The 19001-nt window shown below is 38.7% G+C and overlaps 3 protein-coding genes across 3 annotated transcripts; 2 read left to right on the top strand and 1 right to left on the bottom strand.

Annotated features, from left to right (window-relative positions):
- Positions 1 to 125: 125 nt before the first annotated feature.
- aldh4a1 (aldehyde dehydrogenase 4 family, member A1) lies at positions 126 to 9260 on the top strand. The gene is made up of 15 exons (XM_017450007.2): positions 126 to 357; positions 1856 to 1949; positions 2041 to 2133; positions 2390 to 2437; positions 3507 to 3662; positions 3768 to 3917; positions 4480 to 4554; positions 4685 to 4872; positions 5121 to 5194; positions 5779 to 5975; positions 6075 to 6122; positions 6207 to 6359; positions 7649 to 7770; positions 7905 to 8023; positions 8358 to 9260. Exons 1-15 carry the CDS (start codon positions 317 to 319, stop codon positions 8468 to 8470), a joined length of 1671 nt encoding a protein of 556 aa, XP_017305496.1. The 5' UTR covers positions 126 to 316; the 3' UTR covers positions 8471 to 9260.
- Positions 9261 to 11112: 1852 nt separating this feature from the next.
- LOC108254746 (transcription factor HES-5) lies at positions 11113 to 12208 on the bottom strand. The gene is made up of 2 exons (XM_017450020.3): positions 12099 to 12208; positions 11113 to 11948 (listed from the first exon to the last, which is right to left on the bottom strand). Exons 1-2 carry the CDS (start codon positions 12147 to 12149, stop codon positions 11562 to 11564), a joined length of 438 nt encoding a protein of 145 aa, XP_017305509.1. The 5' UTR covers positions 12150 to 12208; the 3' UTR covers positions 11113 to 11561.
- Positions 12209 to 16585: 4377 nt separating this feature from the next.
- her15.1 (hairy and enhancer of split-related 15, tandem duplicate 1) lies at positions 16586 to 17698 on the top strand. The gene is made up of 2 exons (XM_017450019.3): positions 16586 to 16769; positions 16884 to 17698. The coding sequence occupies exons 1-2, from the start codon at positions 16707 to 16709 to the stop codon at positions 17289 to 17291; spliced, it is 471 nt and encodes a 156-aa protein (XP_017305508.1). The 5' UTR covers positions 16586 to 16706; the 3' UTR covers positions 17292 to 17698.
- The last annotated feature ends 1303 nt before the right edge of the window (positions 17699 to 19001 follow it).

Genomic DNA, 19001 nt, shown 5'->3' with positions numbered 1-19001 from the left:
TATATATTTAACTTGTAAATTAAAAATATATATGCTTTATATTAATTATAAAAGTTACATATATTCAAATAATATAGAAAATATCTCATTATTTTTAAGCGTCCCCCCTTAAAACAATAATAGTACGGTTCTATTTGAATGTCGCTAGTCTTGGCTTTAGCAGTCAGGCTATCCTGTAACTTGTATGTTATAAATATTTTCTGGAGGTTGTTGTAAGAGGTTGTTTACTGTTGCTTATTTAGGCGTATAGGTGTCTTCTCCTATTCTCTTCTTTGACTTAAATTTACTGAGTTGGTTCTTTGTTTCCTTTTGAGACATGCTGCGCGTGAGGTCGGCACTCTGTGGGTCCTGGAGGGGGTATGTCATTTCACAAGGATAACTTTCATTCCAACCAGTGTAAATAGTGTACATTTTATATCGCATATATTAAAAAATATTGCACATTTCTTAGATTATCTATAGTAGCGTTTTGCAAAGCGGTTCTAGATCGTCCGCGTGTGCAATTATTAGCCTGTCATGCGCTTCTGCCATATTGCATAATAGAAATGCAAAAACCTCCGGTTTTTTGTTTGTTTGTTTTTTGTTTTTGCAACAGAAAATCCGATCCTTTGTTGTGCTGAACTTTTACGTGACTGTAGACTACTGGCTTTATAATCCTGCGTCACTACAGAAGATCACTGAGGTCATGGTCATGTAAAAGACGAGAAACAAAGTTGCCCCCTTCAGTCTGTTCAAGACGCACGTGCATAATACCAAAACTTAAACAGGAAGAGCTTTCAACCCCAAAGTGGGGTACTGTAGGTGGAAATTCCACCCCAAGAGACTTTATAGTTATTGTAGGCTATGTTTGTAATAAAACACACACACTTAGCATTTTGTTACTTAAAAGCGCAATAATATGTAAATTTGTTTAGAATGGTTATCCAGGGGGTGTGGCCACATCTGGATTGTCTCGTAACTGGCTTCCAGCTGTTAGAAATTAGACAGATTGACATGTCTTTCTAAAATGCATGCGGTTAATGATAGCTAGCTAGCTAGCCAACTTATGTAATGAGTGAACATTTGTTAAGTTAATAGTATTAGATTAATAGTATTTGGTCCTTTGCTCCTTGAAACTGTGGAAAGTTTATTTTCATTTCATTTTGGTGTATGGTGAACTGAAGAGCACACTGGTTGCTCAGCAGGTAAAGTTTAGTGCAAGTGACCAGAAATTTGTTCGGTCATATTCCAGGATCGCCCGTGTGGCAATTTCTGACCCTTGAACAAGACCTTTAAGACTTGACTGCTTATATTAGTGTTTGTGTGTGTGCTTGAATTGGCAAAACCTGAATTAATTTTGGGCTTAAACAACTGCCGAATGAATAAAATGTTAACGAAAGAATGGTGATCAGAAAGGTAACAGTAAGCTCTTAGGTTATTGTGGAAAAACGTAAAGGAAATGAGAACTGTCCTTCACAGTCGGTTAAATATTAAAACTAGCGTATGCTTCCTCCTTGACACTTGAAGCCAGCTCCAGTATCTATTTGAACTGCTTCTCATGTCACAGTGCACCATCATACTCCCAGAGGAGAACACTATCTCCCCTCTTGCATATACATGATGTGCATATACAGATGCCCACAGATGTTTAGTGTCGCTGTGATTGACATGAGAGATTGTAACACCGATCCTCCCGACCATAGAGTTTTCCAGTTTTGCTCTCTAGACTAATAATCTTTGGACATTTCTGCTGTGCCACTGTACAAGCCTTAGTTTCTCTTCCCTAACACTAAAATCATGGCATGTTTAAAAAAAAAAAAAAAAAAAGAAGTGTAACAGACTTGACATGACAGAAAATCAACAATATGCTCTGCAGGTTCAAGACCTTCCCTTGTGCAGCTGTGGAGGTTAAGAATGAACCTATCTTGGCGTTTGAAAAGGGAAGCAAAGAACGAGTAGAGCTAGAGAAGGTGAATATTGCGTACACACAGGCCCTAATTAAGCAGCAAAATCTTGACACTTTTATCCATTTGAAAGCAAAGATTTGCACTATTTTGCCAGGCGCTACAAGACCTGAAAGGAAAGACGGAGGAGATTCCGTGTGTGATCGGAGACGAACAGATATGGACCAAAGAGATCAGATACCAGCTATCTGTGAGTACATAAGAGTTTATATCAAACACAATCTAACAATTTCTCCACAAACCTCTAGTATTAATGCCTACACTTTTCATTAAAGTACAGTTGGACGCAAGGTCATTTAATATTGGGAATTTGGCTGGGCATAATTAAGTCAATACTAAAGCAGCGGAATAGCCAAAGAACATAAATTGTGTGCAGTGTGTGGTGTTATTACAGCCGTGTTATCACAGTACTGATAATACATTTTTATACCTCCTCTTATTTACAGCCCTTTAATCATGCACACAAAGTGGCCAAGTTCTGTTACGCTGATAAGGTAAGGAAATTAATTTACACCCCAGACTGAATGGATATTCTATAACCCACTCAACATATATGAAGTGTGGCAATTTGAGAATCCACAAAGATATTGTTCTGGCCTAAATTATATTTACTCGCAACTGTTGGGTAGTGTGTCTGTGAGTATATGCAGTGGGGGAAATAAGAATTGAACACGTCAATGTTTTTTTTGTTTGTTTGTTTTTGTTTTATTATAAGTATATTTCCAATGAGGCTATTCATATGATATTTTATCAGACATCAGTATTAACTCAAGAAATCTGGAAGTATAAAGAATTCACAACATTAAAGTCCATAAATGAAGTTATGTGTAATAAAGTGGAATGACATGGGGGGGGGGGGGGGGGTATTGAACACGCTAACTGAAATTTATTTAATACTTAGTGGAGAAGTCTTTGTTTGTAATGACGGCTTCAAGACGCTTCCTGTATGAAGAAGTTAATCTGCCACAGTATAAAAAAAAAAGTGCAAGGATGGATTTGAATGGATGGATTTAAAAGCAGGAAATGGATGGATATCTGTTTATCCTAAGGACAGGGCCGGATTTTTTTTTCTAATGTATCGCTTTGAGTAGTAATTAATAGAATGGAATTAAAAGGATGGATTTAAAAAGATGCATTGTGTTGGATGGTTGAATGTTGATCTCCATTGATCCATCTGTTCATCTAAAGAAATACCTATCTGTCCATTTATCTAAAAGATCTATCCATGTATCTATCTAAATGAGTACCTGGTCATCTAAACGAATGTCTGTCTGTCCGTCCATCCATCCATCTATCTAAATGAATATCTGTCCATCAAAAGTTCAGGACTGGATTTGTATATTTGAATGCATGTGTGATTTGGACAGATGGACAGATTGTGATGGATGGATTCTGCAGTTTGTCTCCAGCAATGATGGCTGATAGAAAGAAAAATAAATAAAGAGATTATTTAGGGGGTGTAGTGGTTGTGTTAATAAATTTGCAATCTTGAGCAGTTGCATGCAATCGCACGCAAAAGTACATTTTTGGTCTATTTACGATTTACTTCAACCTTCAACACAGGAGCTACTAAACAAAGCCATCCTGGCTTCTGTGGCAGCGAGGAGAGAATGGGACCTCAAACCTGTAGCAGACAGAGCCCAAATCTTCTTCAAGGCTGCTGATGTAATCAGTGGACCGAAGAGAGCAGAGGTTCTGGCCAAGACCATGATTGGCCAGGTAGTGCTTCATCCCTCAGAAGCAGAACAATAAGCAGAATCGAGTCAGTCACATTGGCACCTGACTTCCTTTGAAGAAATGTGATGTTATTCTCTGCTGTTTTAGGGTAAGACCGTCGTGCAAGCTGAGATCGACGCTGCAGCCGAGCTCATTGACTTCTTCCGGTTCAATGCCAAGCACGCAGTAGAGCTGGTACAGCAGCAGCCTCTGGACAGTGATGGCAGCACCAACACCATGCTGTACCGTGGGCTTGAGGTGGGCTCCTCTTTCAGAAGCACCTAAATAGACAAAGAAAAGTACAGTATGCACCATCATCTTAAGTCATGTGTTATAGAATGTGGCTCGACATAAAAATCATTTTTGTTTCTATTTACCACAGAAAGGGGATTTTTTTTTTTTGTTTGTTTTTTGTTTTTTCATTTTATTTAACCTCCATGGTCTGAAGAGTATATTAAAAATACAAGGGGACAGAAATATGTACTTGAGATGCAGATGAGACAAAAGCAAAGTGTCTCATTTGTTCAGTGTTTGTGGTGCTAGTCAAAAATGTTAACGTAGCATGCAAGCGTGAAACAAAACAACCACTTCACATTGTCTTCATGAACTAATCATTAATTGTCAAGGTAACCGTTGTCGCTATTCAGCCATGTCCGTTGCAAGGGGATTAATGTAGATATTATAGTTGTATACATCTGCTATAAAGATTGATAGGTTTAGAGGCAGAAAGCCAGCATTAAAGCCTTTGAGTTCATGTGCATGTTGGGCAAATTGACACAGTACTGTCTGTTTGATCCTTTGTGCTTTATTCATTTTTTAGGGCTTTGTAGCTGCTGTGGCTCCTTTCAATTTCACTGCCATTGGTGGAAACTTGGCTGGTACGCCAGCTATAATGGTGAGCTCATTATATTTAAAGATTAAGCAGGAAATTACCTTAAGTCTTAAACCCACAAGCCAAAGCTCAATTATTTTATTGTTTACTTAATTGTTGCTTAATTATTTAGAAATTGTTGTGTTTTGATCAGGGTAACGTGGTGCTGTGGAAACCCAGTGACACGGCTTTGTCTGCCAGCTATGCAGTCTATAAGATTCTGCGCGAGTCCGGCTTGCCACCCAACATCATCCAGTTCGTTCCAGCTGATGGGCCAGTTTTCGGCGACACGGTCACTTCTTCTGAGCACTTGGCTGGAATCAACTTCACTGGCAGTGTCTCGTATGACCCTCATTTTGCTTTTTTTCCCCCGACCTAGTAGTTTAACCAGCCACTCAGGATTCACCAACAGTTAACATCCATGTAAAGACATGGATGGAACTGAGAAACTTTTTTTTTTTTTTTAAGGTTGTGAAGATGGTTTGATGGGGTGGAGAAATATTTTAAGTTTACAGAAAGGGGAAATGTCATATATATATATATATATATAAGTTTAATAAACTATGGCTTTGTGCTTTTCTTTTCTCCAGAACATTTAAGCGCTTGTGGAAACAAGTGGCACAGAATCTGGACATTTACAGAAACTTCCCTCGTGTTGCCGGAGGTCAGTACCTTTTACTACAGTATATACAAACAGACTTATCCAAATGTTTTCCAGGTTCTTTTTTTAATATGTTTGATTTCACCTAAAAGCTGTCTAAACGTTTTGAGTTCGTTCTTGTCATCACCTCCATTATAGCAGCTACGAACTGTCACTCACTCACAGGACAATCACTCATCCGCCTCGCTTTTTGAAGTTAATGAGACATAAAACTCAGCTTGTCGTGTTGAAGATAAACCAGAACGTCATCTGTCCTGCAGACTTTGAAATGGAGGAAAACCTATTGACTATTACAAAGTGTTGAAACTTTACAAAGTGGAGACTCCTTTCATAAATGTTAAATAAGTGTCTGTATTAGAACAAGCACGTTATTATAAACCTTGAATTACAGCCTGAGCTATTGTCCAAGCTGCTATTATAGACAAGTAATCAACGGCTTCTGACCAACTAACACACATTAGGACAATGTAAATGGAAAAGAATTTAGGAGCTTGTCCCTATAGTGAGTTAACACTTTCTGGAGACTCTCCATATCTTTACAATTATGTTTTGGTCTAAACCTACTGTTTTTGCTTTGTTCCATCCAGAATGCGGTGGCAAGAACTTCCATTTCGTGCACAAGTCAGCTGACGTCGGCAGCGTGGTGACTGGCACCATCCGCTCAGCATTTGAGTACGGAGGGCAGAAATGCTCAGCTTGCTCCAGGATGTATGTCCCAGACTCACTCTGGCCTGAGATTAAACAAGAGCTTCTGGCTGTGCACAAACAGATCAAAGTGGGAGATGTGAGTAGAACCGCTTCTGTTCTCAGCCACAAATAATCACATCAGACCTAGATGAGATATTGTGTCGATTGCAACATTGACATTTGTTTAACTTGACAGCCTGTCAAGGATTTTGGCACATTTTTCTCTGCCGTTATCGATGACAAGGTGAGAATTAACTTATTGTTCGTAAAGCTTTTATATTTTCTCTGTTCCTGCAACTTACTTTCCAAATTCTTTCTCTTTTGCAAGTCCTTTGGAAGGATCAAAGGCTGGCTGGAACATGCCAAGTCATCTCCCAACCTTACTGTGATCGCTGGAGGAAAATGTGATGACAAAAAAGGATATTTTGTGGAGCCGACAATTATTGAAACCAAAGACCCTCAGGATAAAATAATGAATGAGGTATTTATCTCATGGTTATTATTATAATGTGCCAAAGTAATAACATTGATTATAACACATCGTGTTTTATTTGGATCGCTTTCTTGATGGAAGTATCTTCGCTTAAAAAGCAGAGTTTGAGAGGTTAGCGATTCACACGCGAACAGGATTTGACCGGTGTGTGCATGGACTTTGGTTTGTTTGTTTAAGCCAACCGCTGTCCCACTGAGCTGCATTATATGCTTAACTTCACAGGATGAAAATCTCAGTTCATTCTCCTTTCTCAAATCTGCAGAGCTATAACAAAGTCTACGATAAAGACTAGAGATCATTGGGCCTCGTTTATCAAGCTGGACACAAAGAATGTTTTTTCATAAATCGTTTTAAGAGCATTTACACAATGTTGTGTTGATGAAAATCCAGGCAGTTTGGAAAAATATTTGTATCCTCCTATAGCTAATAAATTTGCATAAACCAACATATAATGTAAGGCTCAAATAATGCACTTCACATCGTATAATTGGATTATGAGGTACTGCAATTTTACATATGGTACTTTAAATAGATTGTTTGTTTCAATTAAACACATAAAAACTCAGTGGTTTTATGTTAATGACTTGAAACAAAGCGAACCATAACAAATCCGTAAATTAAGACAAATCGGACACAATATTCAATTAGGACAAAAGAAATGCCTTCCTTCAAAAGGAGTGAGAGTTAGTACGTTTGTGTCAGAGTGTGTTTGTGGTAGCTGACGTTGTGCAGTGGCTGAACTGCATTACTGGAAGACTTGGCTTATAACAGGTTTACAAGGTGCTCTTTAACCATTCTTTGGTAGAACGACTTGTGTGCTTATTTTCTTTGTCTTGCTGCATGACCCACTTTCTCTTGAGATTCAGATCACAGACAGATGTCCTGACATCAACAATCTGATGATGTTTTGGGTCACTGTAAATACTAGTGATGGGCAATTTAAGTAATTAACACTAATCCCAAATGACTTCCTGTCCAATACATGGTATAACAAAGTGGTGTTGTAGAATCAGTGGAGAACTCGATTTAATGTTAGTTTAACTAACTGATAGTCACAACAGGTACAAAAGACTTAAAGTATTGGTACATTTGGCTCTATTTGGGTCTGTGATTGAGAAATTGGCATCATTTAATCATTATTATGTGATGCCCAAGGGGAAATTACTGTGCAAATCTGTATCGGGTAATCCTGGTTGAGTTTATTTTGTGTTTTTAGCAGTTTGGTTCTAAACTGTGTTTGAAATATATCACTGAGAAGAAATGTATTCCTTCTTTAGGAGATCTTTGGACCAGTTTTGACTGTCTACGTCTATCCAGAGAATGACTACAAGAAAGTGCTGGAGTTGATCGATAACACGTCCCCGTATGCGCTAACAGGGGCTGTCTTTGCTCAAGATGAGTAAGTATCATGTCATTTTGAGAATTGTTTCCCAAAAAAGTTCACATAAGTTATTTTATGTCTAACAGGGTGTTTCCCTTGCTCATTTTCATGTTTGTGGGAATTTGTAAATTAACTGGAAATACTTGTTTCAGGGCTGTCGTAGACGAGGCGGCAAAAGCACTGAGAAATGCAGCAGGAAATTATTACGTTAATGACAAATCGACAGGTTCGATTGTGGCCCAGCAGCCATTTGGAGGCTCCAGAGCATCAGGTGAATGTTTAAAGCCATGTATCCAGTGTATTAAGACTCAGTGTGGGTGGGCAATGTAGCCAACAGTTTTATATCACAGTCCTGTCTTTACATAATTTTGCATGTTAATTGTATTACAGTAAGAACATTTTTATTCAAATGGGATCTATTGGAAATTCCTGACATTTAAATCAAATAAGTTACTTTTTATTTCATCAGTAACAAAACCTACAATGAAACAAAACAGAGAACAAATATACAGTGGCTTACATAAGTATTCATCCCCACCTCCTCCTGTTTGTCTTAGCTGTAATATCTACCAGTTTTGCTTTACCTTATTTTTCTATTCACTCAGGTACCAACGACAAGCCCGGCGGCCCACACTATGTCCTCAGATGGACCTCACCACAGGTTGTAAAGGAGACCCATGTTCCGCTCAGAGACTGGAAATACGCCTACATGGACTGAGATCTTTCCTGTTCCATCCACAAAATCACACGTATATACAGACTACGCTAATGATGACTATCCCTCTTGATTTAACATTTATCGTTCCCAGAGTGGCCTTTTTAAAGTTTCTGGTTTGCACAAAACCAAGATTCTTGATGGAACGGTGTCTCCTTGTGATGCTGCTCTGGGCTAAACATGCAAAACTACTGAAACAGCCCTTAGATATGTGAACACAGTTAGGAGAACTGCATGAAAGCTGCCTCCAGTTATTTCCCAGCCCAGACAAACATCATGAACAAGTTGTAATAGTGTTGATTAAAGCAAGAGGATCAGAGTTGCACTGATAATTTCTGTTACTGTCATTTAAAAACAATCCTCACATGGGCGTTTACCACAGCTATTAATGTGTAAAATTTGTTACAGTAGTGTAAATACAGATTGAGTTACATTACCAGATAATGGTCTACCTTTTTGTCTGATTCTAAACTTGAGTTATATGCTGTAATTGATTATAAATACAAACACGTGTTAATATATAATTAAAAACAGAATAATATGATGCTGCTTAGTACCATAATAGTCTAACAGATGGATATGAGGCAATTGGCTCTGGGCTTTTAGTATCTTTTGACCTTAACTCGACAGTAATGGAGTCTCCAGCAGTTCAATTATAAATTTTAACTTCCTGTTCAACTTTAGTGGATATTTTGTTGTTAAATCACAACACAGTATCATACCGATCATATTTAATGATGTTAGTGAAACAAGGGAATCTGGACCTGCGACTCAATAAATGAATTGATGAATGGTTCTGTGTCTTTGACATTCCTCATTTATATGACAGCAAACTGCTGTCAAGTGCTATATTCTTGCTAAACTTGGAGATAGATGCTGCCACCTCGTGGAGGTTGTCAGTTAATCGTTGCTTTCACAAATATTCACCAGTACTTTTTTTTTTATTCAGCATTTGCAAAAGTAAACAATAAAAAAAAAAAAAAAATTAGGACCAATGTAAAATACTTTATACACAATAAATCATATCAGATCAGGCCTGTTACAGTCCAGTTATAATTTAACACCACTGTATGGGTTTCTGATGTCTAACAATTTTTTCTGTGCAATGTGTTGATGGTCAGATGGACAGTGCTATCGAATTTCTGGTGTGAATTCACCATGAATGGGATGTCAGTCCATCACAGGACTCCATGCACACACATTCAGACACTTATTCACATCTAGGGGCAGTTTAGAGTAGCCAATTCCTTGAATCCTTGGTTCAGCCCTGGCCCTGGGTTACTGTCTGTGCCTCTGCGGGTTTCCTCCGGGTTCTCCATTTTCCTCCCACCTCCAGAAATCATGCTGGTAGGAAAATTGACTATATTAAATCGCCTCTAAGTGTGAATGTGTGTGTGAATATGTATGGTGACCTGTGTTTGACTGGTGTCCCATGCAGGGTAAATTCTACAGCCACCCTGGCCAGGATAAAGCACTTACTTTAGTTACTGAAGAATGCACGAATTAACTAGTAATTTACCACCTGTTTATCCTGTCTGTCTTGCACGATTCACAGTTTACTACTGGGGGGTGGCAGTGTGTCAATTTGGACAGAACGTTGATCAAATACGTGTGTTCTGAAGAAGAGACAATTAAGACAAAGTCCCAGTGTCATGTTTAGTTTAATTAGTTGTTTCATTCAGGATACGATCGCCAGTATGACAACCCTGATCTTATGTTTGGATTCCGATTAGCAAAGCTGATGTATTTCATACTAATAAAGCTGTAATGGATTGCACTTGTAATGTTATGACTTGTGAAGAAATGTGAATGAATTTGCAGTGATAAAGTGAGAAAACAGTGACATACAGTTTCATGTCAATACACTGTCTACATAAAAGGATGAACATTTTTACTGAGATCATGGTATGGCATTCTGACAGTGTTAGATTTATTTGATGAGAATTGGTGTATTACTGATGGATTAAAAGGAATGATATAAGAATTGATAAGAGTATACAGTATGTCTGTTTACTGGCCACCAATCTAAGTGTTACTATGTGAATAAATGTAGAGGTAATACTTTGATTAGTATAGTGTAACATGGTGGTGCAGAAGGTAGCATTGCCACCTCACAGCTCCAGTGTCCCTGGTTCGATCCTGTGTTTGGGTTACCTACTGTCCGTTCTACCCATGTCCATGTGGGTTTCCTCTACATTCTCCAGTTTCCTCTCACTTCCCTGAAATATCTGGGAGGTACGTTTGAATTAGCTACACTTGATTGTCCAGTGGTATGAATAAGTGTGTGTGTGTGTGGTTCCATGTGATGGACTTGCATCCCATTCAGAATCTATTCCCACCTTGCGCCTAGTGCTCCCTGAATAAGTTCCGGATCGTCCACTACCCAGTCCAGGATGAAGCAGTTACTGAAGGTGAAGTTGTGCGAAGTCTTGCTATGCAAATAAATGTAGAGGTAGTTATTAATAATAAGAAGTTATACAGTATAATATAGTCTGTTTACACCATATATGTGGTGTAAATCATAAAATAAGTCATAAAATACACCAGTGGTTTAGATCAGATTGGAAAATATGTCAAATCTGATCATCCTTAATGGTTTGCAGGTACAGTATACATAAATCATGACACCAAACCAAACACTAATATCCAGGTTACTTTTTATTGTCTTGTTACAGACATACTTCAGACAATTCTATCAATATGATAGATCAAATACAGGGAATAATTATAATAATAACAACAATATTAATCAAGGTCTCTATAGACAATATTCACAGGAATTCAGGAACACAGGACATCAGGAGCAACAGTAGGAATTTTGGGCTTCCTGTACCAGACAGTTTCTATTTTAGTGGACTAGTGTTTTTGGGCCTAGTGTCTACACACCTTCCCCCTCTAGATATGGCTTATTATTATTTATTATTAATAATACTATTATTATTATTTTACAATTTGTAAAGAATTATTAGCTTCACACAGGCGAAGTTATTTACACTAAAACAGCTTCTGTTTACATTAACACAGTGATACTCTATGCAATAAGAGCACCATGAACATGGCTCAGTAAGGGTCTTGTTTTTGTTATTGTTAGGAATCACCACGGTCTCCAAACTGCCCCGGTGCGTTCAGGGGTACTCTTGACAGCATTCACTCTCACGCTGATACTTCCGGTCGCCTTAGGATGTATTGCATGACCCAGACTGCTCATCGCGATGTGTTTGCCCTTTTCGACTCGGTTATGCACCGTGAGAAAGCGCGCGGTCTCTTCCAAGCAGCGCGCGAAGCCGTCAGCGTAGCTCTGGTCCGGAGAGGCGCGCGCCAGCCCCTTGCTTTTTTTCAAGTACGCAACCGCCGTTTCTAAAATGTCCGCCTTTTCCAGCTTGCGTTTAGGATTCAGTTCGTCCTTAAGCAGCAGTTTCAGGCGCTCGATCCCTGTGTTGATGCGATCTCTGCGCAGTTTCTCCACCGCGGGCTTCCTTAACTGTTCAAAACACCAGACATGACACATGACCAGCTCGTGCAAGAACTGGTTTCTATTTTGTACGTTGAGTAATTGTACTATTATACGCTATATTCTTGAATAAACATGGCAAACTGCTGAACAAATATAATACATTACTGAAATACTCACTCTGGGTGTCTCGTTTTTCTCTCGAGTCGGTGCGCGCGTGCTAGGCGCCATCACTCTGTCAACTCAGTCGCGTGCGCTTCATTCACGTGCCGAAACTTCATTCCCACTTTTATACGCGCTGTTTTCGCGCGCCTTCTGTGTTTACGCTTGGGCTGTCATGCTGTCACATTCGGGAGCCAATCAGAGAAGCTGTAGTGACAGTGAGCTCTTTTTTAATTGGTCTGCGGCGCGCGTGCCTTCTCAGACAAAAAAGTCAAAACAGTGGCTTTATTATAAGTTTACCTCAGAAACGGCGGGAAAAATCCATCTAAAATGTGTTTAACACATTAATAAAAACACATTTTTCACTTATTACGTGTAATACTATCTGTAGTATTGTAATATATTATTTTGTTTAGAGGTTTAGTACTGTATACTAATTAGTGCACTATTAAAACTCGTGAATTGATCATTAAATTTAAAAACAATAGATATAACAATCAATCTTTGTCCTGTTGATTAGGCTCAAACCAAATATCTAGTCTTTTGATGTTGTTACAACTAAAATATCTATTTTACTGTGAAGATGCTGTCAAGGGAAACACTTTGTTGTTGGAATATCATTTCTTTATCATTTTATCAAGAAAATTTAAAATGCTAATTAATAAATTGTTATTAAAAAAAAAAACTCTAAAAATCAACATTTTGGGAAATTCCTCTGTAATATCCTTCTAATTACTGACAGGAATGAACATGTACAATATCGTGACTGCAGGTCATCTAGAAAACAATAATTATTTTATTCTGGATAGTGAAAAATTAAAAATTAAAAGTGACATATCAGGAAACAAGCTTTTCAGTGATATATGACATGACATGATTGTGCCTAAGATGCCTCAGAAGGTTCAGATAATGTGGTGGACAAAAATGTGTTTGTATTACTACAGTTTAGGAGAAGCCTGAAATCAGCCTGAAAGTTGATTGACTTTACCAAAAGCTATTATTATTATTATTATTATTATTATTATTATTATTATTATTATTATTATTTTATACCTATACTTTTACTTATCATGAAAAAGTAAAGAGGATCCATCTGGTATCAAGCCCAGAGTGGTATTTAAATTTAATCTGTAGCTGTTACCCACTTGTAATTATAATGGCCATACAGTTTTAACACACTATATATTATGGCCAGTGTCTTCGCAAATAACATTCGCAAGGCATGCAATACTCCAACTTTTTCAGTTGGTCATGTCTGTTTTAGACAAAACTGCCATATAGGCTCTCTGTGGAGCTGCTGCAGAGGTGGTTATTTTTTAATTAGGTATATCCTCAAAATTAATATATTGCAGCCACTAGTTATGCTATTGAATTAGACCCCTGTAGCCAATGAACCTTAGCATGGAGATAATTAATAGTATTACACTATACTTCAATCTTGGAATGATACATAAAGACATACTTGGACTGCAACATGGATATACCATTAGCCTGCAATAATTAACTGGAGTTTACATATTAAGTAAAATGTTACCTCAAGACTATTTACACGACTATCACTATTAAATCTCTGTTTTAAAAAAAAATCCACCATGTAATCTCACCATATACTTTCAACCTTTAATCCAGTCTACAGCAAATTCTTATCTCTGGTCTCACTATGATAAACCAAACTGAGATGTTTATGTCAACTTAGTGAAAGATTGTGTGTCGGCTAACAATTAAATTTACCAAGTGTTAAGAAATTGATTTAGGCCTATTCTGACTATTTTGTTCCTTACTGTATATGTACAAAATCAGAGTGTTATATTAAACTAACCTTGGATTAACGAAGAGGATATGAAAACCCTTAATGAAGCCTACAGCAAAAACAACTGAGTGATCCATTCATTTCCATTAACAAAAAAGGCAGGAATTCTGTACTGTATGCATGACTGAGTTTGTAAGAAAAATTATGAAAGTTAAGTTTAAATTTCAAGACCATGGTTAATTTCTGTACAACTTTATTTGCATGCAGTCAAACAAAATCCATCCACATCACCCTAATTTATTCAAAGTCATATGAATTTTCAAGTTTGCAAACCATGACAAGCCTTATAAACACAATATGTTTCAGCACTGGAAAACAAATATAACAGAAGCACCTGCTGAAGTGCATAACTGTGTTATTGCATGACTCCATTTAACAGCACACTTGCTTTGAATCATCTGTGTGTGTGTGTGTGTGTGTGTGGGTGGTGTGGGCTGTTATGGAGGACTTAACCCCAAATCCTTTCCCACACTCACTTCCAGCTCCCGCCAAAAGTAACTTGTAAAGGCACAATACGTGGGCACCTCCTTCCAAAACCAGGCTTTGACGGCATGTCCCTTGCCTGACACACTCTCACCCCCACGCAGAGAGTGAGAGAGGCAGATGCTGAGCGTGCTCCTCAGCATGTTAGCTGGGAAAGCCCTGACCTCCCCTCAACATGGTGGAATTTCAGCCTTGATGTGAGGAAACACTCAATGGTATTCCAGTGTCACATGACCTGGCATTCAGGAGAACCATGAAAAGCCACTTGGAGTGCAAAACTGTGGCATTGTCACATCCCTTCTGCCCCATTAGGAAAGTGGTGGCAGTTGATGGTGTGTTTGTAGTCATTAAACAAAAAGAGAGGGAAATTGGAAACACTCTGAAAGAACACTATGCTAATTCTTCCTAAATAGAGGGGCTCATGCTTGGACTTTTTATAGGCCTAACTTTTACAACTCATGCCATGTAACGTTCAACAGGTGAATTCGAATTTTGTGTCATGACAGAATTAAGGTAAATAGGATCCATTTGCATAGGCAGGTGCATGGTGCTTGGCTGTATACACTGCTTCAGGTGTGTGTGTGTGTGTGTGTGTGTGTGTGTGTGTGTGTGTGTGTGTGTGTGTGTGCGCGCGTGTGTGCGCGCGCGTGTGTGTGTGCGCGTGTGTGGGCAGTGATGGGTTCCTGCGCCTTGATGGTGTCTGTCAATAGGAGGTCTACCTGTAGCCCTCCCTTTCTAAGGTGTGTGTAGGACAGGGGGAAACTTTGTGTGTCTAAGCAGAAGTCCAGATGGTCTATTCAGGCTGAGGCATAATGGAGCACACTGGATCAGTGGAGGCAGGGTGGAGCCGATTGCTGAATGGAACCGAAGTGTGGGAAACACACACAGGTCGAAGCTCTCACACATTCCTTGCAGAAGAGTGCCGCTTTGGCCAAACTTTAGATACTTGGGCAGCTGGGTGCACAGCCATAGAGACACTATATGCCTGGATATGTGGTGTATTATGGGGCTTTTTTATGGAAAGAAGGTCCACATTCTTTTAGTGGCATCATCTGTTATTGTGAGGGGAGAAACTGCTTGAGGGGAGAAACTGAGCCGGTAAATAAAGGGGATAGAAATTTCCCTCCAAAACCACCACAGAGCATATGGTGTTTATAGACATTTGCATGGTTGTTTGAACACTAACAATGTTAAGTATTTTATCTTACAACAGTACACTGGATTATTAATCTTTGATATCAAATAACTAAAAATTAGGAAGTGTTTTTTTTTGCAAAAGAATAATAAATAGAACTAATATTATGAATAAAATGACTTAATATCAGATGACATGGTTACAATATTAATCAGTATTAAAAGTTCAAATACTCACTATGAAGTACCTGTAATGCAGATGTTTAAGCACATGTCTATGTAGTGAAAGAGTGGGGGAATGAAAAAATGCGGGAATGAAGGGAGCAGGTGATGTGTGGAGAAGTCCGATGAGAACATGCACGCGTCCCACAAACCCGCTCCACCTCCAGGTTCAAAGGGTGTGTTGGGGCGGACGAGAAGGGGTGCAGCTCTATTGACTGGAGGACGTGTGAGCAGGATTCTGCCTGACTTTCCCACACTGTCTGTCCATTTATTACCCGAAATTCTCGGGTGGAGGGAGGGTGCCCAGCACAAAAGAAGTGTGCCGTCCTCCAGAGCATGAGATAATTGTGCTTAATTGACATTTGTTGTGAAAGCATTCCTCTCAGTGGGTTTATGTGTGGGGATGAGAAAGCAGCAAAATACTTAATGTACAGTATGTAGACAAATTAAACCTTAACTTGTTGTATTTCTGATACAGAACAAACATTTTTAAAAATGCTCATTAGCTTTTAAGCGTTTAAAATAATCAGGTTATAATTATTCCCCTTCCTATCTTGCACATTTGTCGAATTTAGAAATGTGTGTGAGTCAGATAAGAAGAATAATGTTTTATTTTTATGCCAGTGGCCCTTGGGAAAATATCAGACTCTCAGTCCCCAGTTGTAGACGGCTTATCAGTCAAAGGGAAGGTTCCCAGGTAATAAAAGTCTAACAACCTGTCTTGTGCTACTGATATCTAGAAGGCCATCCCCACTGTGTGGGCCATGAGGCCTGTTAACCATGGAATAATTGATGCCTCATCTATTGTCGAAGACGCCGCACCCACTGGCCTCTGAGTGTGGGAAACCTAATCCTGCCTGGGACTCATGCCTTTATAATGCTAATGCACTCCTATAAATAGGGCAGAGAGGGATCCTCACTCCAGACCACATCTAACTCGCTCTCCTCAGAGAAGCACAAGCTCTCCTTCTGAAACAATGGCTCCTGCGTACATGAATTCTGCTGACTACTCAAAGCTTTCCAACAAGGAAAAACATAAAGTGAGTATCTCTACTACTGTATATATTCAACTACTTAACCTTAGTGCTTTTGAAAATGTTCCATTTTAACAAAGTGAACAAGTTGCTAACAGAATTTCTCTTTCCTTTTTTTAGCTACGAAAACCAGCGGTGGAAAAAATGCGCCGTGATCGTATCAACAACTGCATTGAGCAGCTTAAGTTGATGCTGGAGAAAGAATTCCACCAGCAAGACCCCAACACCAAGCTGGAGAAAGCTGACATTCTGGAGATGACTGTCATCTTCCTGAAGCAGCAGCTGCAAAGCCAGATCTCAGTGCCTCAGAAAGCTCACTGTGGCGGCTACTCTCAGTGCTGGAAGGAGACCGTGAACTTCCTGTCTGACAACTCCAAACTGGACATGACGCTTCAGCATCTCAACCGCTGTCAAGAAGCCCAGAGAACACAGAAAGATTTCCCAGTGTCTCCACGTTCCTCCCAGACCCACCAGGCTCCTGTCAAGCAGGACATCAATGTAAACAGAGCTGTGTGGAGGCCTTGGTAGGGACACTGAGCACAGAGACTCTCTCATGTCAACCAAATGGTAGTTTCACCATTTCTTATGATGTAGGAGATTTGTATTTTCACCTATTTCCAATATGGATTTTGAAAGAAACATTCTTCTCTTTGAGAAGCACTTAATGGACAGATTCTTCATATTGAAGATATGCTGACTTTATAAGTTTGCTTTGTCAAGTAATTTTTTACAGAATGTATGCATGTCTTCACTAGTTCTGCTTAGAATAAGCATTTTAATGACTTGTTGGATTATGTTATTGTAATCCTTGATTTTGCCTTTGGAAAACACAGTTGAGAAATTGTACGTTTTTTCATCTTGGTTCTTTAATGCACCGAAATGAATAGTTGACACTGTGTGTCTGGTGTTGTTGCTTAATAAAGACAATTGATTTATTAAATAAACTTATGACTTTCTTCTTAAATTCTTTAATAATCCTGCTACACTGTTACAACATGTACACTTCAGATCTTAATGAACATTTCAGACCCTTCCAAACCCTAACACTAAACTGAGGCTTTAAAAATATGCATACAGATTTTGTAATAAGTTGCATAAAATACACACAGATTTTGTAATAAGTTGAATTTATTGATTAAATAATCTCTTGCTGCTTATTATATACTCATCAGTGATGGAAGTTAGGTTCATAATGTTCAATTTGCATCTCAGATTTTGCACTATCATTTCTTGGTCAAATAAACTAGTGCAGCATATTATGTACACATAACTGATGGAGGTTGGTTTCACAGAGTTAAGATACTTGGTTTCAGTATTTTTTTTAAGTACTGTATGTGTCTCACTTAGTAAGCATATGTCTATGCCAATCAGTAGACATTTATCATATACACAAAGCAACTTACATAACCAAGTTAATCTTCTTTCATGTTTGTGGCTAAACTAGCTGTTCAGTTTTTACATACTGTACACAATACATTTTGTACATATGCTAGCAAAAACACTGATTAATACATAACATCATTCAATAATTTGACAAAACTCTTAATCAGTTTTCAGCTTAGTTATACTTCCTATATTCTTGCTTGCTACAATTTCATTGTCAGTGTGAACTTCCAAACCAAATTACTGCATAATTATTTAATCTGATTGGAACTGATTCTGAGTTGAAGTTTCACTTCATATCTTCACATGTTGATTAACGCTTCATTTTATAACTAATCTATGAAATCTAGTTAAATCTCTCTTGGGTGGTCTTATCCTAATTTTCCCATGATAACATTAATACCGGCCATAAACTGATATTCAGAAAGAAGCTATTCTGTTTCCATAAACAGGTTTGACAATGCAGACTGATTGCACACAAAGGCGATGCTCCATTTACAATACGTTTCTCGGCGTCTAACAGCATGGGTCTGAGACACTCTGAGCTTTCCCACACTCAATCGTCCAATCAGAGGCTTGTGTGCAACACTTGATAACATCAATGGCTTGAGCCTGAGGGCAAACCTGAGCTGGAAAAGAGAAGGAGGGGGGACGCCAGGAAGTGAAGTGTGTCTGTCAGTGGGGGTTAGGGCATTGAAACAGTCTGTGTGTGTGTGTGTGTGTGTGTGTGTGTGTGTGTGTGTGTGTTGGGAGGGTTGTTGCTGTCTCTTAATACAACTGACAAATTGACAGAGACCAAAGGCTTCACACAATAGTAAAGGCACATGCCACATACTGTAGTTAGTCACAGTTGTA

The sequence above is a fragment of the Ictalurus punctatus genome, chromosome 21 (genome assembly GCF_001660625.3).
Source record: "Ictalurus punctatus breed USDA103 chromosome 21, Coco_2.0, whole genome shotgun sequence".
NCBI lineage: Eukaryota > Metazoa > Chordata > Actinopteri > Siluriformes > Ictaluridae > Ictalurus > Ictalurus punctatus.
The sequence above is the reverse complement of the archived record's forward strand: the minus strand, read 5'-3'. Positions and strand labels throughout refer to the sequence as shown.

Coding starts and splice junctions, on each gene's coding strand:
- aldh4a1 (XM_017450007.2), top strand. CDS start 317: ATGCTGCGCGTGAGGTCGGCACTCTGTGGGTCCTGGAGGGG. Junction 3,663..3,767: donor CCAAGACCATGATTGGCCAG/GTAGTGCTTCAT, acceptor CTGCTGTTTTAG/GGTAAGACCGTCGTGCAAGC. Junction 6,360..7,648: donor AGGATAAAATAATGAATGAG/GTATTTATCTCA, acceptor TTCCTTCTTTAG/GAGATCTTTGGACCAGTTTT.
- LOC108254746 (XM_017450020.3), bottom strand. CDS start 12,149: ATGGCGCCTAGCACGCGCGCACCGACTCGAGAGAAAAACGAGACACCC. Junction 11,949..12,098: donor AGAAAAACGAGACACCCAGA/GTGAGTATTTCA, acceptor TGTTTTGAACAG/TTAAGGAAGCCCGCGGTGGA.
- her15.1 (XM_017450019.3), top strand. CDS start 16,707: ATGGCTCCTGCGTACATGAATTCTGCTGACTACTCAAAGCTTTCCAAC. Junction 16,770..16,883: donor CCAACAAGGAAAAACATAAA/GTGAGTATCTCT, acceptor TCCTTTTTTTAG/CTACGAAAACCAGCGGTGGA.